Genomic DNA, 18177 nt, shown 5'->3' on the forward strand with positions numbered 1-18177 from the left:
CTCCTGCCACTTCCTATTGCTTCTCTGGTTAAACAGCACAGGAGGCTAAGCTACTTCAGGAGACTCAACAGGGCTCCCATTGTTCCAAACTCCAAAATTCACAGACACAATGGGCCCCATTCATTCAGAGTTTACAGGCAGAAGGTCCGTTAGTGTAGACTCAACTTTTGATTGGGACATTGGGTTTTCAGAAACACTAATCACAAATATGTAATTATTTTTAAAAATGATGGTACAGAATAAAGAAATAAAACTCAATAGATACTAGTCGGGACACCTGAGTTTGACTTCCAGCTCCGTTCCTAGAGTGACTTTAAGAAGCAGCTTGCTTTCTGAGTCTGTTTCCTTGTTTGTAAAAGGAAAATGACTTCTAAGATGGAACAGAGCTCTAAAATTCTATGAACACACATGAGGCCCATCTTCCGTGCTGTTTACTCCCATGAGTGGGTAAGCTAGGACCACCAAAGGATCCATAGTTCACATCTTTTCATCCACTAAAAGCACTGAAAAACAAGAAGCCTAAATAAAAACGGGAAGTCCATTTTTTTGTTGTCTCTGTTAAGCAGAAAAACCATCACAAATAAAGCCCAGTGGTCCCTCTGTCCCAGCAAATCTGGGATCACCTAAACAGGTAGCCCTACACGAAGCACAACAGTAAGCACAAGCAGAAGTCACAAGGGTGTTTTTATGTCACCTTTTCTTGGGCAATTAATGCATTTAGAGAATCTGTTTCTTTGCAATGACTCAAACTCCTCAGGAAGAAAATACAATGTTTAATAAGGATGTGACCCATGTCATGAGCTTCCATGCCATGTCATTTTTTTGTTTTTTCGACTTCAAAACTTGCCAGTGCAAGGACTTTATCTCCAGAGCCTGAAGAAAGACACATAATAAACAAAAAGGTTATTTGAAATCTCAGGTAAAGATGGAAAAATCTGACACACAGGCACTAAAACAGGAATTAGAATTTGCCGCCATGATCAGTGCATTGACCCCTAGACGCCCCACGGCCACCTCGATTCCCTCTCCTCTGCACAAACAGTCCAGCAACGAGGTGACTGATTACAAATCCTGCTCCGGCACTAGTTATAAAATACTATAAAATTCTATATAAAATTATATAAAGTTATAAAATTCTATAAAATAGAATAAAATTTTAGTTCACTGATATATTTTGCTGACAAGCATTTGAAAACTTTAGGCTGCATTTCTTTTCAAGATTTATTTTATTTATTTGAAAGAGTTACAAAGAGACAGAGACAGAGACAGAGACAGAGAGGGGGTGGGGAGAGAAAGGTCTTCCATCCGCTCCTTCACTCCCCAGTTGGCTGCAATGGCCGGAGCTGCGCTGATTCGAAGGCAGGAGCTTCTTCCGGGTCTTCCATGTGGGTGCAGGGGCCCAAGGACTTGGGCCATCTTCTACTTGCTTTCCCAGGCCATAGCAGAGAGCTGGATCAGAAGAGGAGCAGCTGGGACTTGAACTGGCACCCATATGGGATGCAGGCAGGCCAGGGCTTTGACCCACTGCACCACAGCGTTGGCCCCACATTTTTTAATTAAAAAATTTTGGGGGAGCCAGCACTGTGGCACGTGGGTAAAGCCACCATCTGCAGTGCTAGCATCCCACATGGGCACTGGTTTGAGTCCTAGCTGCTCCACTTCTGTTCCAGCTCTCTGCTATGGCCTGGGAAAGCAGCAGAGGTTGGCCCAAGTCTGGGCCCCTGCACCCACATGGGAAAGCCGGATGAAGCTCCTGGCTCCTGGCTTTGGCTTGGCCCAGCCCTGGCCATTGCAGCCATTTGGAGAATGAACCAAATGGCTCTTTGTCTCTCCCTCCCTCTAATTCTGACTTTCAAATAAATAAATAGATCTTTAAAAAAGATATTAAATAGGCCGGCGCTGTGGCTTAACAGGCTAATCCTCCACCTTGCAGTGCCGGCATACTGGGTTCTAGTCCTGGTTGGGGCGCCGGATTCTATCCCGGTTGCCCCTCTTCCAGGCCAGCTCTCTGCTGTGGCCCGGGAGTGCAGTGGAGGATGGCCCAAGTCCTTGGGCCCTGCACCCCATGGGAGACCAGGAGAAGCACCTGGCTCCTGGCTTCAGATCAGCACCATGCACTGGCCGCAGTGGCCATTGGAGAGTGAACCAACGGCAAAAAGGAAGATCTTTCTCTCTGTCTCTCTCTCTCTCACTATCCACTCTGCCTGTCAAAAAAAAAAAAAAAGATAGTAAATAAATAATTAAAAAGTGTTGGGAAATAGAAGCAACACAATGGATTTATAAGGAAACAATCTTGGCCTCACTGGTGGGCTCCAGCAAGGTCACCACATCAGCCCAGCGATGACCTGTGTCCATGTGGAGCACGAGCACATGTCCACCTTGCAGTACACAAGGGCACTCACCCAGGTCCGCAGAGACTCTCTCGAACTGGCTAAGCAGAGCACCTGCATTTGCTGACAAGAAGGCCTCATCCTCTACAGTTAGCTGAAAAGGAAACGAAGCCTCATAGACAGGGTTCAAATGTCAGAAGTGGTTCTAGGAACCACAGTCAAGAATGTCTGAAGACCACCACTGTGATCACGGAGGGAGAACCTCTGCACAGATACTTAGCAGCGTCTCTTCAAGTCCATGATGAAATGAAATACTGGTACCTTCTCTCCCAGTTTCCTGAGGGCTGTTAGTATCTCCACTTTCTGTTGTGTGTACAGGTCTCTTTCCAGCTTTCCTACCATCAGGTCTCTATCCATCTACAACAGATGAAAGCAAGACATGTGTGACTTCAGTGAAAGACATCCAGTGCACAAAATCAGCTTTTCAGATTCCTTAGAAAGAATCCTCTAGCTGATTAATATAAAGAACTACAAAAATAACCCAAAGGAAGCATGATAGAAATGCTCTTATGCAGTTCTAATGAATTTTAATGCTAATCATAACTACTGTGTTAGTGATAAACTCCCCTGGAGTCGGCAGGTCAGTAGCTTCCTTTAGAGAAGCTACCCTCTAAGAACTCATTTCTTGGGGCAGGTGCTGCAGCACAGGTTAAGCTGCTGCTTGGGATGCAAGCAAGTCCCACCTCCATTTCCCAACCAGCTGTCTGCCAATGTGCCTAGGAGGCAGCAGATGATGGCCCAAGACTTGGGTCCCTGCCACACATACGGGAGATCTGGACGGAGATCCTGGCTTCAGCAGGGTGCTGGATGGAGAATATCTCTCTCTCCACTCTCCTGGTCACTCTGCCTTACAAATACATTTTAAAAATCTATTTTAAAAAACATTTTTTAAACAGAAATGTGGTCTGTGAATGACATAACTGGTTTACCCATACGTGGGCTTGTACATAGTCTAGTATCTAAGGCACTGGTGATGACCCCTGTGTCCCACATCAGAGCACCTGGGCTCAATATGTGGCTCCAGCTCCAGACTCCAGCTTCCTGCTAATGCTGGAGGCAGCGGTGATGGCTCAAGTGATCTGGTTCCTGTCACCCACATGGGAGACCTGGATTGACTCCTGGGCTCCCAGCTTCAGCCTGGCCCAGCCCAGGCCACTACAGGTGTTTGGGAGCTGTATCTATCTCTGTCTCGCAAATAAATTTAAAAACTAGTAAATTATTCCTGCCACCAAAAAACACTAATAGCATATTCTACACATTGGTACTATTCTAAGTGTTTTTGTACATTACTTCATTTGATCCTTATAATCATTTTTGGACAGGAAAACTGAGGTACAAGAGGTTCAATAAAATAACTTGCCTGGGGTCACGTATTTTAGCAAGTGGAACAGGGACTGAAATCCAGTCAGCCTGACCCAAATCTATACCCTGTATTTATAAAAAATTTTATTTATTTATTTTCATTTTATCTGAAAGGCAGAGATAGAACGTCTATCCTCTGGTTACTCCCCAGATGTCCACGACAGACAGAGCTGGGGCAGGCCAGGCCAAAGCCAGGAGCCCAGAACTCAGTGCAGGTCCCCCATGTGGGTGGCAGAGACCCAAGTAATTCAGTCACCATCTGCTGATCCCCAGGATGGGCATTAGCAGGAAGCTGGAACTGGAAGCAGGACTCGAATCAGGCACTCCAACGTGGGATGCAGGCATCACAAACCGTGACTTAAACACTGGCCAAACACCTATCCCTTATGTCCTTAAAGACTATGCTACTGAAATACATGTAGGTACAACTAATGTTTTTTTAAAAAAGATTTACTTATTTATTTGAAATTCAGAGATACATAAAAGGACACACAGAGAGATATATATCTTCCATTTGCTGGTTGACTCCCCAGATGGCCACAATGGCCAGGGATGGGCCAGGCAGAAGCCAGGAGCCAGGAGCTTCGTCCAGGTCTCCCACATGGGTGCAGGGGCCCAAGCACTGGAGCCATCTTCTAAAGCCTTCTCAGGCACTTTGCAGGGAGCGGGATCGGAAGCAGAGCAGCCAGGACTCAAACCAGCACCCATATTGGATGTCAGCATTGCACCTGTTACACTACAACATCATCCCCTTATTTGTTAATCCTTAATTACATTCAAGTCTATAAAGACATTTGTGGAAGTATCAGATTTATAAAAATGCTTGAAATTCTCAGATGAGATAGGCCACACATGCATAGAAACAATGGTGCTAATGAATTCTCAAAGGGACTTCAAGTTAGAGCTGCAGAAGTAAACGGCAAAGCATCAAAGAAACGGTCTAAGTAGAAGTGGTGAGTGGCCATTGAAACTGCCAGCGACTGTTTACCTCTGCATTCATTACCAACTGTAATTGCTCAAAGTGCTCATTTTGTCAGAAAATTGTGGGTTGTGGCTTTAAAAATCAAGAGGCCAATTTTTAAACTGTAAACTATCATAATCAGCAAATTATTAGGCTAGGAAAAAAAGCACACACAGAAACCAGAACAATTTAAAGAAACGTTACCTCTGCTAACCGCGTCCGAAGCTGACCTGGCTGTTTCTTTGCAAACAATCTGATGACCTCGGGGGTTCTGAAGGCCTGGCTGATAGCGGCCTGAATAGCCTGGACGCAGAAGAAGGCAGAAACTAAGGAAAGCGTTCCAACAAGCCGGCCGCCGCACGGCCGGAACTCTCAGACGGTCTTTAATGCTCAGTCTGCCATTTTCATTTGCAAACATTTCTGTGCACGTTACAGGAGCCAACACTTAACTCAATGAAGATCTGGAAGGATATGCTGTTTTATACATAAGCAGACACTCATCTAGAAGTGACAGCCCAAAAGGACACATTTTCTATATGAAATACACTTACAAAAGAAAACAAGAATTGAACTTTGCCACTGATCTAAGTAAGTCATGCTTACCAGCTGCATCCCACTTAGTTCATCTACCAAAGTCATATTTCCAGACATAATTTTCTTCAGCGAGTCATTGAATTCACTTAGTTGTTCCAGAGTTTCCTTCTTGGTTTCTTCATATTCATCAGTGTCAAGTTCCTCCCTAAAGTACAGTAAACATTGTAACATAGAAAGATACACAGTTCCAAGTGAAAAAAGCAGATCTTAGCACTTACACACTAGACAAAGGCTGGACAGAAATGTCACAATGCTAATCACAGATGTGTTCACAAGGTAGTGGGGGCATATTCCTGCCATGTACAATTACATATATTTCTTTTCCTACAATGAAAGCACACTTAACAAAACACTTCTGACTTCCCTTATGCAGCCTATGGCTTTAGACAAGATACTGAACATAGCAATGCCTTAGTTCCTTTATCTATAAGGGTTTGGAGAGTGATGCCACCAACGAACAGTTGCTATGCACATTAAAGGAGACGGAAACTGCTTGGCAAACAGGTATGTGATAGACGGCTGTTGTTACAATCATCATCACATCAATGGTAGGAAAGATTTTGTGTTCCTTGCAATATAACAGTAATGCAGTACTTGCCAGATTAGAAGCCGTTTTTATTCCCTGAACAAGTCATTTATAAAACTTACTAGAGGCCGGCGCCGTGGCTTAACAGGTTAATCCTCCGCCTTGCGGCGCCGGCACACCGGGTTCTAGTCCCGGTCGGGGCGCCGGATTCTATCCCGGTTGCCCCTCTTCCAGGCCAGCTCTCTGCTATGGCCCGGGAAGGCAGTGGAGGACGGCCCAAGTCCTTGGGCCCTGCACCCGCATGGGAGACCAGGAGAAGCACCTGGCTCCTGGCTTCGGATCAGCGCGATGTGCCGGCCGTAGCGGCCATTGGAGGGTGAACCAACGGCAAAAAAGGAAGACCTTTCTCTCTCTCTCTCTCACTATCCACTCTGCCTGTCAAAAAAACAAAACAAAACAAAACAAAACAAAAAACCTTACTACAAACAACCTACCATTTATTGAATGCCTACCCTAGGTCAAGCATTGTGTGGCCCCTTCATTTATAGATTTATAAGACTGCAACAATCTTGCAAGCTTTTTAAAAACTACAAAAAAATAGGTGGGCAATTGGTGCAGCAATGCAGATGCTGTTTGGGATGCCTGCATCCCATATATGAGTACTCGGGTTTGAGTCCCAGATCTGAGTTTGATCTCAGCTTCCGGCCAATACACACCTGGAAGGTAACGGGATGGCTCAAGTACCTGGCCTACCGCCCACCAGGAAGACCTGGATTGAGTTCTGCGCTCCTAGCTTCAGCCTGCTTAGCCCAGGCTTATACAGGTATTTGGAGAGTGAACCAGCAGATTATCTCTGTCTTTCTACCTTTCAAATGAATAAAAATAGGTAAACCAAAAAACTGCAATGAACAGTCTTAGTCTGTCGAGCAGGAAAAGCTAAAACCACACACTAGAAGTTCAAGTAGCATCTTCTCAGCGTCACACCAGGCGAGGATGTTTTATTTATTGAGATTTATTTATTTGAAAGCCAGAGTTACAGAGAGAGGAAGAGACACACACATAGAGATCGATCTTCCATCTGTTGGTTCACTCCCCAAATGGCCACAACAGCTAGGGCTGGGTCAGGCCAAAGCCAGGAGATTCATCTAGGTCTCCCATGTGGTTGAAGGGGCACAAGTACTTGGGCCAACTTCTGCTGCTTTCCCAGGTGCATTAGCAGGGAGCTGGATTGGAAGTGGAACAGCTGGGACTTGAACTGCTTCCCATCTGGGATGCCGGAGTCCTAGGCAGTGGCTTAACCTTAATGTGCCACAATACCGGCTCCAGGGATGTTTTAAATACTGCAATAAAGACACGGTAGGTGTTTTTATTTCCACTTGATGGTTGTTAAATATTTTGCCCAAGTTCACATGCACTTATTCAGTAATCAGAACACTTTCACATCCCAGTCATTATGACTGTGAGGCCTGCACTGAGGTCACCTCTCCAACAGACAAAGCACTGTGAGGAGCCCTGCAAGAGAAACCAAAATCACACATGGCTTGCACCCAGGGAGCTCTCAGTGTAGCTGCAGGGAAGAGCCATCACACCACAACAGCACACAATTAGACTATTACCTGCATTCCTCCAGATCTTGTAACTGCTGCATCAGTCTGTCCAACTGTTCTTCTAAATTCTGCTTTAATTTGCTTGTCTCTGTCTTTCCTCTGGAAGCCATTTTAATCTCTAGATAGACCGATAAACCCACATATAGTATATTATAATTTGTCATTTTAAGAGATTCAACATATCGATGCAATAAAAAATAAGCTATACTATTTCTTAGCTACAGGTAGAGACAGTTATGTGAAGAAAATCTCAATGTGGATATAAAAGTTTAAATTCATGTAAGAACAACACCCCACAAAAATGCCTGATGACCTTCTTAATTGGCCTAACAAATAGATAAGATGTTTTCACTTTTGGTTTATCTTACTTTAAACAAATTTGATGGGCCAGTGTTGGGGTGCAATGGGCTAAGTTGCCCCCTGTGATGTCTATGACATCCCATGTCAAAGAGCCAGTTCAGGTCCCAGCTGCTCCTCTTCCTGCTAATGTATCTAGGAAAAGCAGTTCCCTACTAACATGTCTGGGAAAGCAGCAGAAGATGGTCCAAATAGCTGGGCCCTGCCACTCACATAGGAAACCCAAATAGAGTTCTAGGCTCCTGGCTTTGGCCTGGCCCAGCCCCATTTGGGGAGTGAATAAGCAGATGGAAGATTTCTTTCTCTGTCTCTGTCACTCATCCTTTCAAATAAGTAAAAATAAGTCTATTAAAAAAACCCAAATTTGATAGTGGAAAACATATAAGGAAATCATATCAGATGTAGCTGTATGGAGCAGAGACAACGGTGCAACAGGGACACCCACATCCCTTATCAAAGTGCTGGGGATCCAGGCCCATCTCCATCTCCCATCCACCTCCTTGCTAATGTGCCTGGGACGATGGCTGACATGCTTGGGTTCCTCCCAGCCACCTAGGAGACGCAGATGGAGTTCCTGGCTCCAGGCTTTGGCATTTGGGAAGTGAACCATTGAATGGCTGATCTCTTCCTCTCCCTCTGTCACCTGCAGTTCTAGGTTCCTGATTCGGTCTGGCAGTCCTGGTAGTTGCAGGCATCTGGGGAGTGAACCAGTGGATGAAACCTCCCTCTTTGTGTCTTTCTCTATTATTCTTTCAGGTAAATGAAAATAAAAAACAAAGTTCTATTGAGGGGTGGGTGTTCAGCCTAGTGGTTAAGATGCTAGACGAGGCCGGCGCCGTGGCTCAACAGGCTAATCCTCCGCCTTGCGGCGCCGGCACACCGGGTTCTAGTCCCGGTCGGGGCACCGATCCTGTCCCGGTTGCCCCTCTTCCAGGCCAGCTCTCTGCTGTGGCCAGGGAGTGCAGTGGAGGATGGCCCAAGTGCTTGGGCTCTGCACCCCATGGGAGACCAGGATAAGCACCTGGCTCCTGCCATCGGAACAGCGCGGTGCGCCGGCCGCAGCGCGCTACCGCGGCGGCCATTAGAGGGTGAACCAACGGCAAAGGAAGACCTTTCTCTCTGTCTCTCTCTCTCTCACTGTCCACTCTGCCTGTCAAAAAAAAAAAAAAAAAAAAAGATGCTAGACGAGACACTTGTGTCCCACTTCGGATTGTCTGGGTCCAGTGCCCAGCTCCAGCTTCTTCTTCTTCTTCTTCTTTTTTTTTTTTTTTGTTTAAAGATTTTATTTATTTATTTGAGACGTAGAGCCACAGACAGTGAGAGGGAGAGAGAGAGAGAGAGAGAGAGAGAAAGGTCTTCCCTTTATTGGTTCACTCCCCAAATGGCCGCAACGGCCGGAGCTACGCCAATCCAAAGCCAGGAGCCAGGAGCTTCTTCCCAGCACCCCACATGGGTGCAGGAGCCCAAGCACTTGGGCCATCCTCTACTGCTTTCCCAGGCCACAGCAGAGAGCTGGATTAGAAGAGGAGCAGCTGGGACTAGAACTGGTGCCCACATGGGATGCAAATGCCGCAGGCAGAGGATTAACCCACTGCACCGTGGTACCAGCCCCCCCAGCTCAACTTCTTACTCCAGCTTCCCTAGGAAGCTGTACATGTCATGTACATGGGAGACTTAGATTGAGGTCATTGTTCCCAGCTTCAGACTGCCCCAGCCCTGAGTATCTGTGGAGGCAACCAGAGAATGCGAGCTTTTTTTTCTCTCTCCCTGCCTCTCAAATAGACTAAGATGTGAGAAACTAGCTAATTTCTTACCTGATAAAAACATGCAACTAGGGGCCCTCACTGTGGCATAGTGGGTAAAGTCGCCGCCTACAGTGCCAGCATCCCATATGGGCACCAGTTCATGACCCGGAGGCTCTACTTCCAATCCAGCTTTCTGCAATGGCCTGAGAGAGCAGAGGATGGCCCAAGTGCTTGGGCCCTGCAACCACACAGGAGACCCAGAAGAAGCTCCTGGCTCCTGGCTTTTAGATCAGTTCAGTTCCAGCTGTTGCGGCCATTTGGGGAGTGAACAAGCGGATGGAAGACCTTTCTCTCTGTGTCTTTACCTCTCTAAGTCTGCCTTTCAAGTAAAGTTTTTTTAAAAAATAAAAACATGCAATTAAAATGATTTACAAATTACCAAAAAGGGAGAAATTTGAATCTTCTTATCAAAGAATGCACTGCTCTCCTTACCTAGGCTTTTTAATTTTTTTAAAGATTTATTTATTTGAAAGGCAGAGCTACAGAGAGAGGACAGAGAGAGATCTTCCATCCATTGGTTCACTCCCCAGATGGCTGCAACAGCTGAGGCTGGGCCAGGCCAAAGCCAGGAGCTTCACCTGGGACTCTCACGTGGGTAGCAAGGACCCAAGTACTTGGGTCATCATCTGCTGCTTTCCCAGGCACATTAGCAGGGAGCTGGATCACAAGTGGAGCAGCCAGGGCTTGAACCGGTGCCTTTATGGGATGCTGGTATTGAAGGTAGAGACCTAACCTCTATACCACTGCATCAGCTCTGGCTTTTTAATTTAAAAGTTTCTTTAATGAGACCTGATTCGTTGTATATAGACAATGAAGTGTTGAGGCCTGCCTGCTGATGTGCCTGGGCCCACCGACCGCTGGCCTTCTGAACCACTTTCTCGGTTTTGATGCACTCTCCTCTCCAGGACCTTATCCAGATGGACAGCCACATTCCAGTAGTTTTCCTGCTTGTCTGTGAGACTCCCCTAGCACGGAATTCTCTTCCTGAGAGAGATACAACCATCCACAACAATCAGTCAATCAAGTTTTCTGCCCTGAATCATCACACTGAAGACACCTCCTGGAGCTCAGCTGTGATTTTTTTTTTTTTTTAAGAGATTTATTTATTTGTTTGAATGGCAGAGTTGGAGAGAGAGAGAGAGATCTTCCATCCGCTGGTTCATTCTCCAATGACCAGGCCAAAGCCAGGAGCTGGGAGCTTCTTCTGGGTCTCCCACATGGGTGCAGGGGCCCAAGGACTTGTGCCATCCTCCGCTGCTTTCCCAGGCACATTAGCAGGGAGCTGGATGGGAAGTAGAGCAGCCGGGACTCAAACCAGCGCCCATATGGGATGCCGGCACTGCAGGCTGTGGCTTTGATCTGCTGCGCCACAGCCCTGGCCCCTCAGCTGTGAGTTAACATCTGAGAAGGAAAGGCCCCAGCGCTAGGCACCACCTCGGGGGTGATTCCTGACTGACAGGCCCTGAGCAGGACTCAGGCAGGGGACGAAGTTTATCTGTGGACAATGGGGGTCTCCAAGTTACTGAGCACAGTGAGGCTACTGAGATCCTGAGGACAGCTTCTGAAATCACTGTGCATGTCTCTACAATTATTACCACAAAGCAGACTGTGGCCTAGAGCTGCAGCCACAATCCTCCATGTGGAATCTGCCAGGATGAGCCGGAGAGACCCCAGGGAAGCCACCTGGGGAATTCTATTGTCTCTCCTTGCATAGAAAAGTAGGGAGGACGAGAAGACAGCCAACTGTGCTACCCAAACTGTACTGCGCTTTAAAAAAAAATATTTATTTATTACAAAGGCAGAATGAGAGGGGCTGGGGAAGACAGAGATCTTCCATCCACTGGTTTACTCCCCAAATGCCTGCAACAGCCAGGGCGAGGTCAGGATAAAGCCAGGAGCCAGGAACTCCACCTAGGTCCTCCATGTGGGTGGCAGAGACACAAGTACTTGGGCCATCATCCACTGCTTTCCCAGGCACATAAGCAGGAAGATGGATTAAAAGCAGAACAGCCAGGACTGAAACTGGCACTCTGACGTGGAATGCCAGCATGGCTTAACCTGCTGTGCCGCAATGCTGGCCCCATACTGCATTCTCAGTTCCCTAGCCTTCCAGGTGAACTTCATTCCCTGAAACGAAGATGATGTTTAGATAGAACCCAGCCCGTGAGGAGTTAGAAAAGATAGCTGACATTTACAGGACATGATGTGTTAAACATGACACATCATATCATTTTAACTATAAAAATCAGTAGAAGAGGGGCCAACACTGTGGCACAGCAGGTAAAGCTGCTACTTGCAGTGCCGGCATCCCAAATGGGCACCAGTTTGAGTCCTGGCTGCTCCACTTCCAATCCAAGCTCTGGTATGGCCTGGGAAAGCAGCAGAAGGTGGCCCAAGACCTTGGGCCCCTGCACCCATATGGGAGACCTGGAAGAAGCTCCTGGCTCCTGGCTTCAGATTGGCACAGCTGTGGCCGTTGGGGCCATTTGGGGAGTAAACCATCGAATGGAAGACCTGTCTCTCTGTCTCTGCTCTCTGTAATTCTGCCTTTCAAATAAATAAATAAAAATTTTTAAAGAATCCATAGAAGAAAAGATTCTAGAAGCCTCCCTTCTGATTTATCCAGCCGTCCCATCCCATCCCATCCCAGTACCATCAGAATTCTCATACGCGTCAGAGGCTCCACAGTTTTTGCTCCTTCTTCCTCTTATCCTCTCCCCTCAAAAAGCAGCACAATGCTGAGCAAAAATTTCTTTTATGATCTTTAGTTAAAAAAAAAAAAGTATTGTTGGGGATGGTATTGTGGCATAGCGGGTTAAGCTGCCACCTGTGATGCCAGCATCCCATATGGGTGCTGGTTCGAGTCCCAGCTGCTCCACTTGTGATTCAGCTCCCTACTAATGTGTGTGGGAAAGCACTGGAGGATGGCCCAAGTGCTTGGGCCCCTACACCACGTAGGAGACCCGGAAGGAATTCCTGGCTCCTGGTTTCAGCTTGAACCAGCCCCGGACATTGCAGTCATTTAGGGTGATGAACCAGTGAATGGTAAATCTGTCTTTCCTTCTTTCTCTGTAACTCTGCCTCTCAATTAATTAAATAAATCTTTTTTTTTTTTTTTTTGACAGGCAGAGTGGACAGTGAGAGAGAGAGACAGAGAGAAAGGTCTTCCTTTGCCGTTGGTTCACCCTCCAATGGCCGCCGCACCGCGCTGATCCGATGGCAGGAGCCAGGTGCTTCTCCTGGTCTCCCATGGGGTGCAGGGCACAAGCACTTGGGCCATCCTCCACTGCACTCCCTGGCCACAGCAGAGAGCTGGCCTGGAAGAGGGGCAACCGGGATAGAATCCGGTGCCCCGACCGGGACTAGAACCTGGTGTGCCGGCGCCGCAAGGCGGAGGATTAGCCTAGTGAGCCGCGGCGCCGGCTAATTAAATAAATCTTTATTTTTTATTTTTCTAGTAATATTTATTTTAAGATTTATTTATTAATTGGAGAGGTAAAGCTATATCCAGAGAGAAGAAGAGACAGACAGAAAGGTCTTCCATTTTCTGGTTCACTTCCCAAATGGCCACAAGCTGAGCCAATCTGAAGCCAGGAGTCAGGAGCTTCTTATGGGCCTCCCACGCAGGCGCAAGGGCCCAAGTACTTGGGTCATCCTCCACTGCCTTCTCGGGCCATAGCAGAGAGCTGGATCAGAAGAGGAGCAGCTGGGACTTGAACCACCACTCATATGGGATGCTAGTGCCACAGGCAGCAGCTTTACCCAATACATCACATTAGTGCCAGCTCCTAAATAAATCAATCTTTTAAAAAATATATAAATATGTATTGTTTTATTTACATAGATTTTTTTAAAGATGTATTTCTTTCCTTGAAAGGCAGAGGAACAAAGAAGAACAGAGAATCTCCCACTTGCTGGTTCACTTCCCAAATGCCTGCAACAGTCAAGGTTAGGCTTAAGGAAAGCCAGGAGCCTGGAGCTCCAACCAGGTCATTCAGGTGCATGGCAGTGACCCAACCATTTGAGCCGATATCTGCTGCTCCCTAAGTGTGCTTTAACAGGAAGCTGAGGCCGGCGCCATGGCTTAACAGGCTAATCCTCCGCCTTGCGGCGCTGGCACACCGGGTTCTAGTCCCGGTCGGGGCACCGGATTCTATCCCGGTTGCCCCTCTTCCAGGCCAGCTCTCTGCTATGGCCCGGGAGTGCAGTGGAGGATGGCCCAAGTCCTTGGGCCCTGCACCCGCATGGGAGACCAGGAGAAGCCCCTGGCTCCTGGCATCGGATCAGCGCGATGCGCCGGCCGCAGCGGCCAATGGAGGGTGAACCAACGACAAAAAGGAAGACCTTTCTCTCTGTCTCTCTCTCTCTCACTGTCCACTCTGCCTGTCAAAAAAAAAATTAGCCGGCGCCGCGGCTCACTAATCCTATGGCCACTCTGCCTGTCAAAAAAAACAAAAAACAAAAAAAAACCCAGGAAGCTGAAATTGGGAGCAGCGCTGGGGCTGGAACCCAGACACTCTGGGATTGGATGTGGGCATCCCAAGCAGTCTTAACCTGCTGCCCCACAATGCCTGCCCGTTTACAAAGGTCTTAAACACTGACTCTTCAGTGTTTGCCTTTTTTATTATTGGAAATAAGGTTTTTGCTATTATAATTTCCTTTAAATAATGCATTTTTATTGGAAAGACAAAGATCTTCCATCTGCTGGTTCACTCCCCAAATGCCTGGGAGCCAGGAATTCAACCCAGCTCTCCTGGCTGGCTGCAAGGACACCTGCTGCCTCACAGGTCCACATCAGTCGAAAGCTGAAACTGGAAGTGGAGCGGAGACTGAATCCAGGCACTCTGACGAGGGATGTGGGTGTCTCAAGTGGTCTCTTTTTTTTTTTTTTTTTTTTGACAGGCAGAGTGGACAGTGAGAGAGAGAGACAGAGAGAAAGGTCTTCCTTTGCCGTTGGTTCACCCTCTAATGGCCGCCGCGGTAGCGCGCTGCGGCCGGCGCACCGCGCTGTTCCGATGGCAGGAGCCAGGTGCTTCTCCTGGTCTCCCATGGGGTGCAGAGCCCAAACACTTGGGCCATCCTCCACTGCACTCCCTGGCCACAGCAGAGAGCTGGCCTGGAAGAGGGGCAACCGGGACAGGATCGGTGCCCCGACCGGGACTAGAACCCGGTGTGCCGGCGCCGCAAGGCGGAGGATTAGCCTGTTGAGCCACGGCGCCGGCCTCAAGTGGTCTCTTAATGGCTGTGCCAAATGTCTGCCCCTATAACTTCTGATTACCTCTGGTGTAGAGGAAAGCTGCTGATATTGTATTCATACCTTAACATTTACAGCAAGTAAGTCTGCCATTTACAAAAATTGAATTTACATTTACTTTAGGAAGTACCTAACATCAGGCACTCATCAAAATTCAAATTGTAGGGTCACTTATTAAAGCATTTTTATCTTCCTGCACATGAAGAAATCATTACCCGTTGATATCACACGTGAACTTCAATGGAAATGATTCCTGTATGACTGTTTATTCAAAATAGATTGGCCTTGCCGTGAAGTCACCAGTCAGGACATCCTCATCCCACAACAGAGTCCCTGCGTCTAATTCCCAGCGTTCAGCTAATGAGCACCCTGGGAGGTTCATGTGGTTGGGCTCCTTCCTGCCACACAGTGGGAGCCCCTGACTGATTCCCCACTGTAGGCTTTGCCCTCTGGCTGTTGCAGGCATTTGGGGGAGTGAATGAGAGGATGAAACTGCTCCCTTTCTCTTTGTGTCTGTCTCTCAAATAAATAAGAATTAAAAAAAAAACGAATAAGTGAAAATCTTGTCTTACTAGCTTATCTTTTAAAATTGACTTAAGTCATCTATGATCATTAATAATATGCAAATATTTTAAAAGCTGCGTTATAGCCGGAAGGGTTATTTCTTTTATTTTGTAAGAGAGATAGCAAAAGAGACAGAAGCAGGTGGCCACAGAGAGAAATTTCTCACCCACTGGTTTATTCCCCAAATATCCACAACAACTGGTGCTGGGCCAGGCTAAAGCCAGGAGTTGGGAACTCAATCCAGGTATCCCATGTGAGCCATCACCTGGTGCCTCCCAAGGTCTACACTAGCAAGAAGCTGGAATGGGGAGTAGAGTCAGAACTCAAGTCCAGGCACTCCAGTACCAGATGTGGGCACCCCGAGTGATGTCCTAACCACTACGCCAAACACCTGCCCCTCACATGTGATTTATTGTAGCTATGCTCATGTGGAAGTTTAGTGAGTTTCCCCTGAAAATGTCTCTTCCTATTAATATTTGTTTAAAGATTTTATTTATTTATTTGAGAGGTTACAGAATGAGAGACAGAGAGAAAGGTTTTTCATCCACTGGTTTACTCTCCAAGCGGCCACAATAGCTGTAGCTGGGCCAATCCGAAACCATGAGGAGCCAGGAGCTTCCTCCCAGTCTCCCATGCAGGTGCAGGGGCCCGAGCACTTGGGCCATCCTCTGGTTTCCCAGGCCATAGCAGAGAGCTGGATTGGAAATAGGGCAGCAGGGACTAGAACTGATGCCATTATAGGTTGCAGGAGCCACAGGCGGAGGCTCTGCCCACTGTGCCATAGCACAGGCCCCTCCCATTAATATTTTAAGTCTGTTGAAATTCCCTGTAAAAGTCAAGGCAAACCCAAGATGAACACACCTTTTCAGAGTTAATTTCCTAGAGATAATGGATTACTTGCTATTCTAAAAGATACCGTGGCATGTTCTTCCCCTTCCGAGCCTGCACTTTCTATCAAGTCCATTCTTCAAGGTATAGTTCAAGCGTCACCTTTTTCCTAAGGCCTTCCTCGATTTCCTGCCAGTCACGAGCTTGTGGATTACTTGCGAGCAGGGGCCTTATCTTTTATTTATACATCAGCATGTAGTACACGCCTGAGCAGACCACAAGCACTGGGTAAATAACTGTAACTGCATAATGAGACTTGCTTGCCTCTTCCTCTGCAGACCACATGCTATTCTCTATTTAGCACTGATTTCTGCACGCACTATATGTAATTTTATTGTAAATATTATTTGTTGTCTGGAGAGCTGAAAATGAGTCTGATTCTTGTCTTAGCCTTCTTAGCACCTCACACAGAAGGGACATTCCAAAAACTACTCCAAGCATACAAAGGCTTGGGCTGCTGCTGTGGTGCAGGGGGGTAAGCCACCTCCTGCTACACTGGCACCCAGTATGGGCACTGGTTCAAGTCCCAGCTGCTCCACTCCCTATCCAGCTCCCTGCTAACGTGCCTGAGAAGCAGAAGATGGCTCAAGTACCCGGGCCCCAGCACCCACGTGGGAGGCCCTGATGAAGCTCCTGGCTCCTGGCTTCAGCCTGGCCCAGCCCTGGCTGCTATGGCCATTTGGGGAGTGAACCAATGGATGGAAGATCTCTGTGTCTCTTCCTCTAACTCTTTTAAATAAATAAATAAATCTTTTTAAAAAATAAAGCATGGGGGCCAGCACTGTGGCATAGCAGGTAAGGCCACCGCCTGCAGGGCCGGCATCCCATATGGGTGCTGGTTTGAGTCCTGGCTGTTCCATTTCCAATCCAGCTCTCTGCTATGGCCTGGGAAAGCAGTAGGGGATGGCCCAGAACATAGGGCCCCTGCACCCGCGTGGGAGACACGGAAGATTCTCCTGGCTTTGGATCGGCACAGCTCCGGCCGCTGCAGCCAACTCGGGAGTGAACCAGTGAATGGCAGACCTCTCTCTCTGCCTCTCCTCTCTCTGTGTAACTCTGACTTTCAAATAAGTAAATAAATCTTAAAAAAAAGAAAAGAAAAGAAAAGAAAAGCTCACACCCCTGGCATTAAACGCTGATTTCTCCGGAAAGACTAACTCGCCGGTCTTACCTAGTATTCCCTGCCGGTGAGGCAGGTGCACGGAAGACGGAGCAGCGGCTCAGGTCCTGGGCGGGAACCTGGAGTCCGGTCCACGCTCACCTGCCTCTCAGCGCCCCGCTGACCGCTCTCCGTCCGCACCACCGTCCGGCGGCCGCAGCTCCGAGCGTCAGACACTTGGAGAAGGCGCAATCTCATCGGGACCAGGGAGGCTCAAGGTTCAAACCACGCAGGCCCGGCGGCGGCTGGGGAGAGGGGAAGCATCAGCTCGGAGCTTCATTCACTCCGGGGACCCGGCCGGACACGGCCCGCGGACCTCCACGGCGGAAGACCCCGCAACCGGACACGCACGGAGAGGGGAGGGCGGAGGGCACGGCTCTTCCCCGCGGGCAGCGGCGGCTTCCCGACGACGCCCGTGAGGCCGCGGGTCCCATCCCCGCCCGGCACGGAGCTCCGGCGGCGGCCCGGCCGCACCAGGCCCCGGCTGCCCCCGGAGGTCGCCGCGCCCCCGCCGCCCCCGCCACGCCTTCCGGTCCTCTCTGAGGAGACCCCAGAGCTCCTCCCCGGGCCCCCGGGGTCCCCTCTCGCCTCCCGCCGGGCCCCTCCGATCCCAGCCCGGAGCCGCGAGCCCCGCCTACCTGAGGGCCACACCGGCCCGACCGCGCGCGAGGAGCACTTCCGCCCGACGCCCCCACTTCCGGTCCCCCGGA

General features: G+C 48.5%; 1 protein-coding gene across 5 annotated transcripts; it reads right to left on the bottom strand.

Moving 5' to 3' along the window:
- Positions 1-753: 753 nt before the first annotated feature.
- LZIC (leucine zipper and CTNNBIP1 domain containing) lies at positions 754-18175 on the bottom strand. Of its 5 annotated transcripts, XM_062190408.1 has the most exons (9): positions 18106-18175; positions 17480-17712; positions 10392-10586; positions 7450-7558; positions 5317-5452; positions 4918-5016; positions 2652-2747; positions 2403-2484; positions 754-873 (listed from the first exon to the last, which is right to left on the bottom strand). In XM_062190408.1, the coding sequence occupies exons 3-9, from the start codon at positions 10531-10533 to the stop codon at positions 815-817; spliced, it is 723 nt and encodes a 240-aa protein (XP_062046392.1). In that variant the 5' UTR covers positions 10534-10586; positions 17480-17712; positions 18106-18175; the 3' UTR covers positions 754-814. The 5 variants fall into 5 exon arrangements, with proteins under 5 accessions (XP_062046392.1, XP_062046391.1, XP_062046394.1 ...); XM_062190407.1 differs by lacking the exon at positions 18106-18175 and having other exon boundaries at positions 17480-17746; XM_062190410.1 differs by lacking the exons at positions 10392-10586; positions 18106-18175 and having other exon boundaries at positions 17570-17746.
- Between the last annotated feature and the right edge of the window lie 2 nt (positions 18176-18177).

This window comes from Lepus europaeus, chromosome 5 (genome assembly GCF_033115175.1).
Source record: "Lepus europaeus isolate LE1 chromosome 5, mLepTim1.pri, whole genome shotgun sequence".
Lineage (NCBI taxonomy): Eukaryota > Metazoa > Chordata > Mammalia > Lagomorpha > Leporidae > Lepus > Lepus europaeus.

Bases quoted from the DNA above. Each gene is read 5' to 3' on its own strand.
- LZIC (XM_062190408.1), bottom strand. From the start codon at position 10,533: ATGTGGCTGTCCATCTGGATAAGGTCCTGGAGAGGAGAGTGCATCAAA. The intron at 5,017-5,316 runs GTAAGCATGACT...TTCTGCGTCCAG, and splicing joins AACTAAGTGGGATGCAGCTG to GCTATTCAGGCCGCTATCAG. The intron at 874-2,402 runs GTGAGTGCCCTT...GTCTTTCTTCAG, and splicing joins GAGAGTCTCTGCGGACCTGG to GCTCTGGAGATAAAGTCCTT.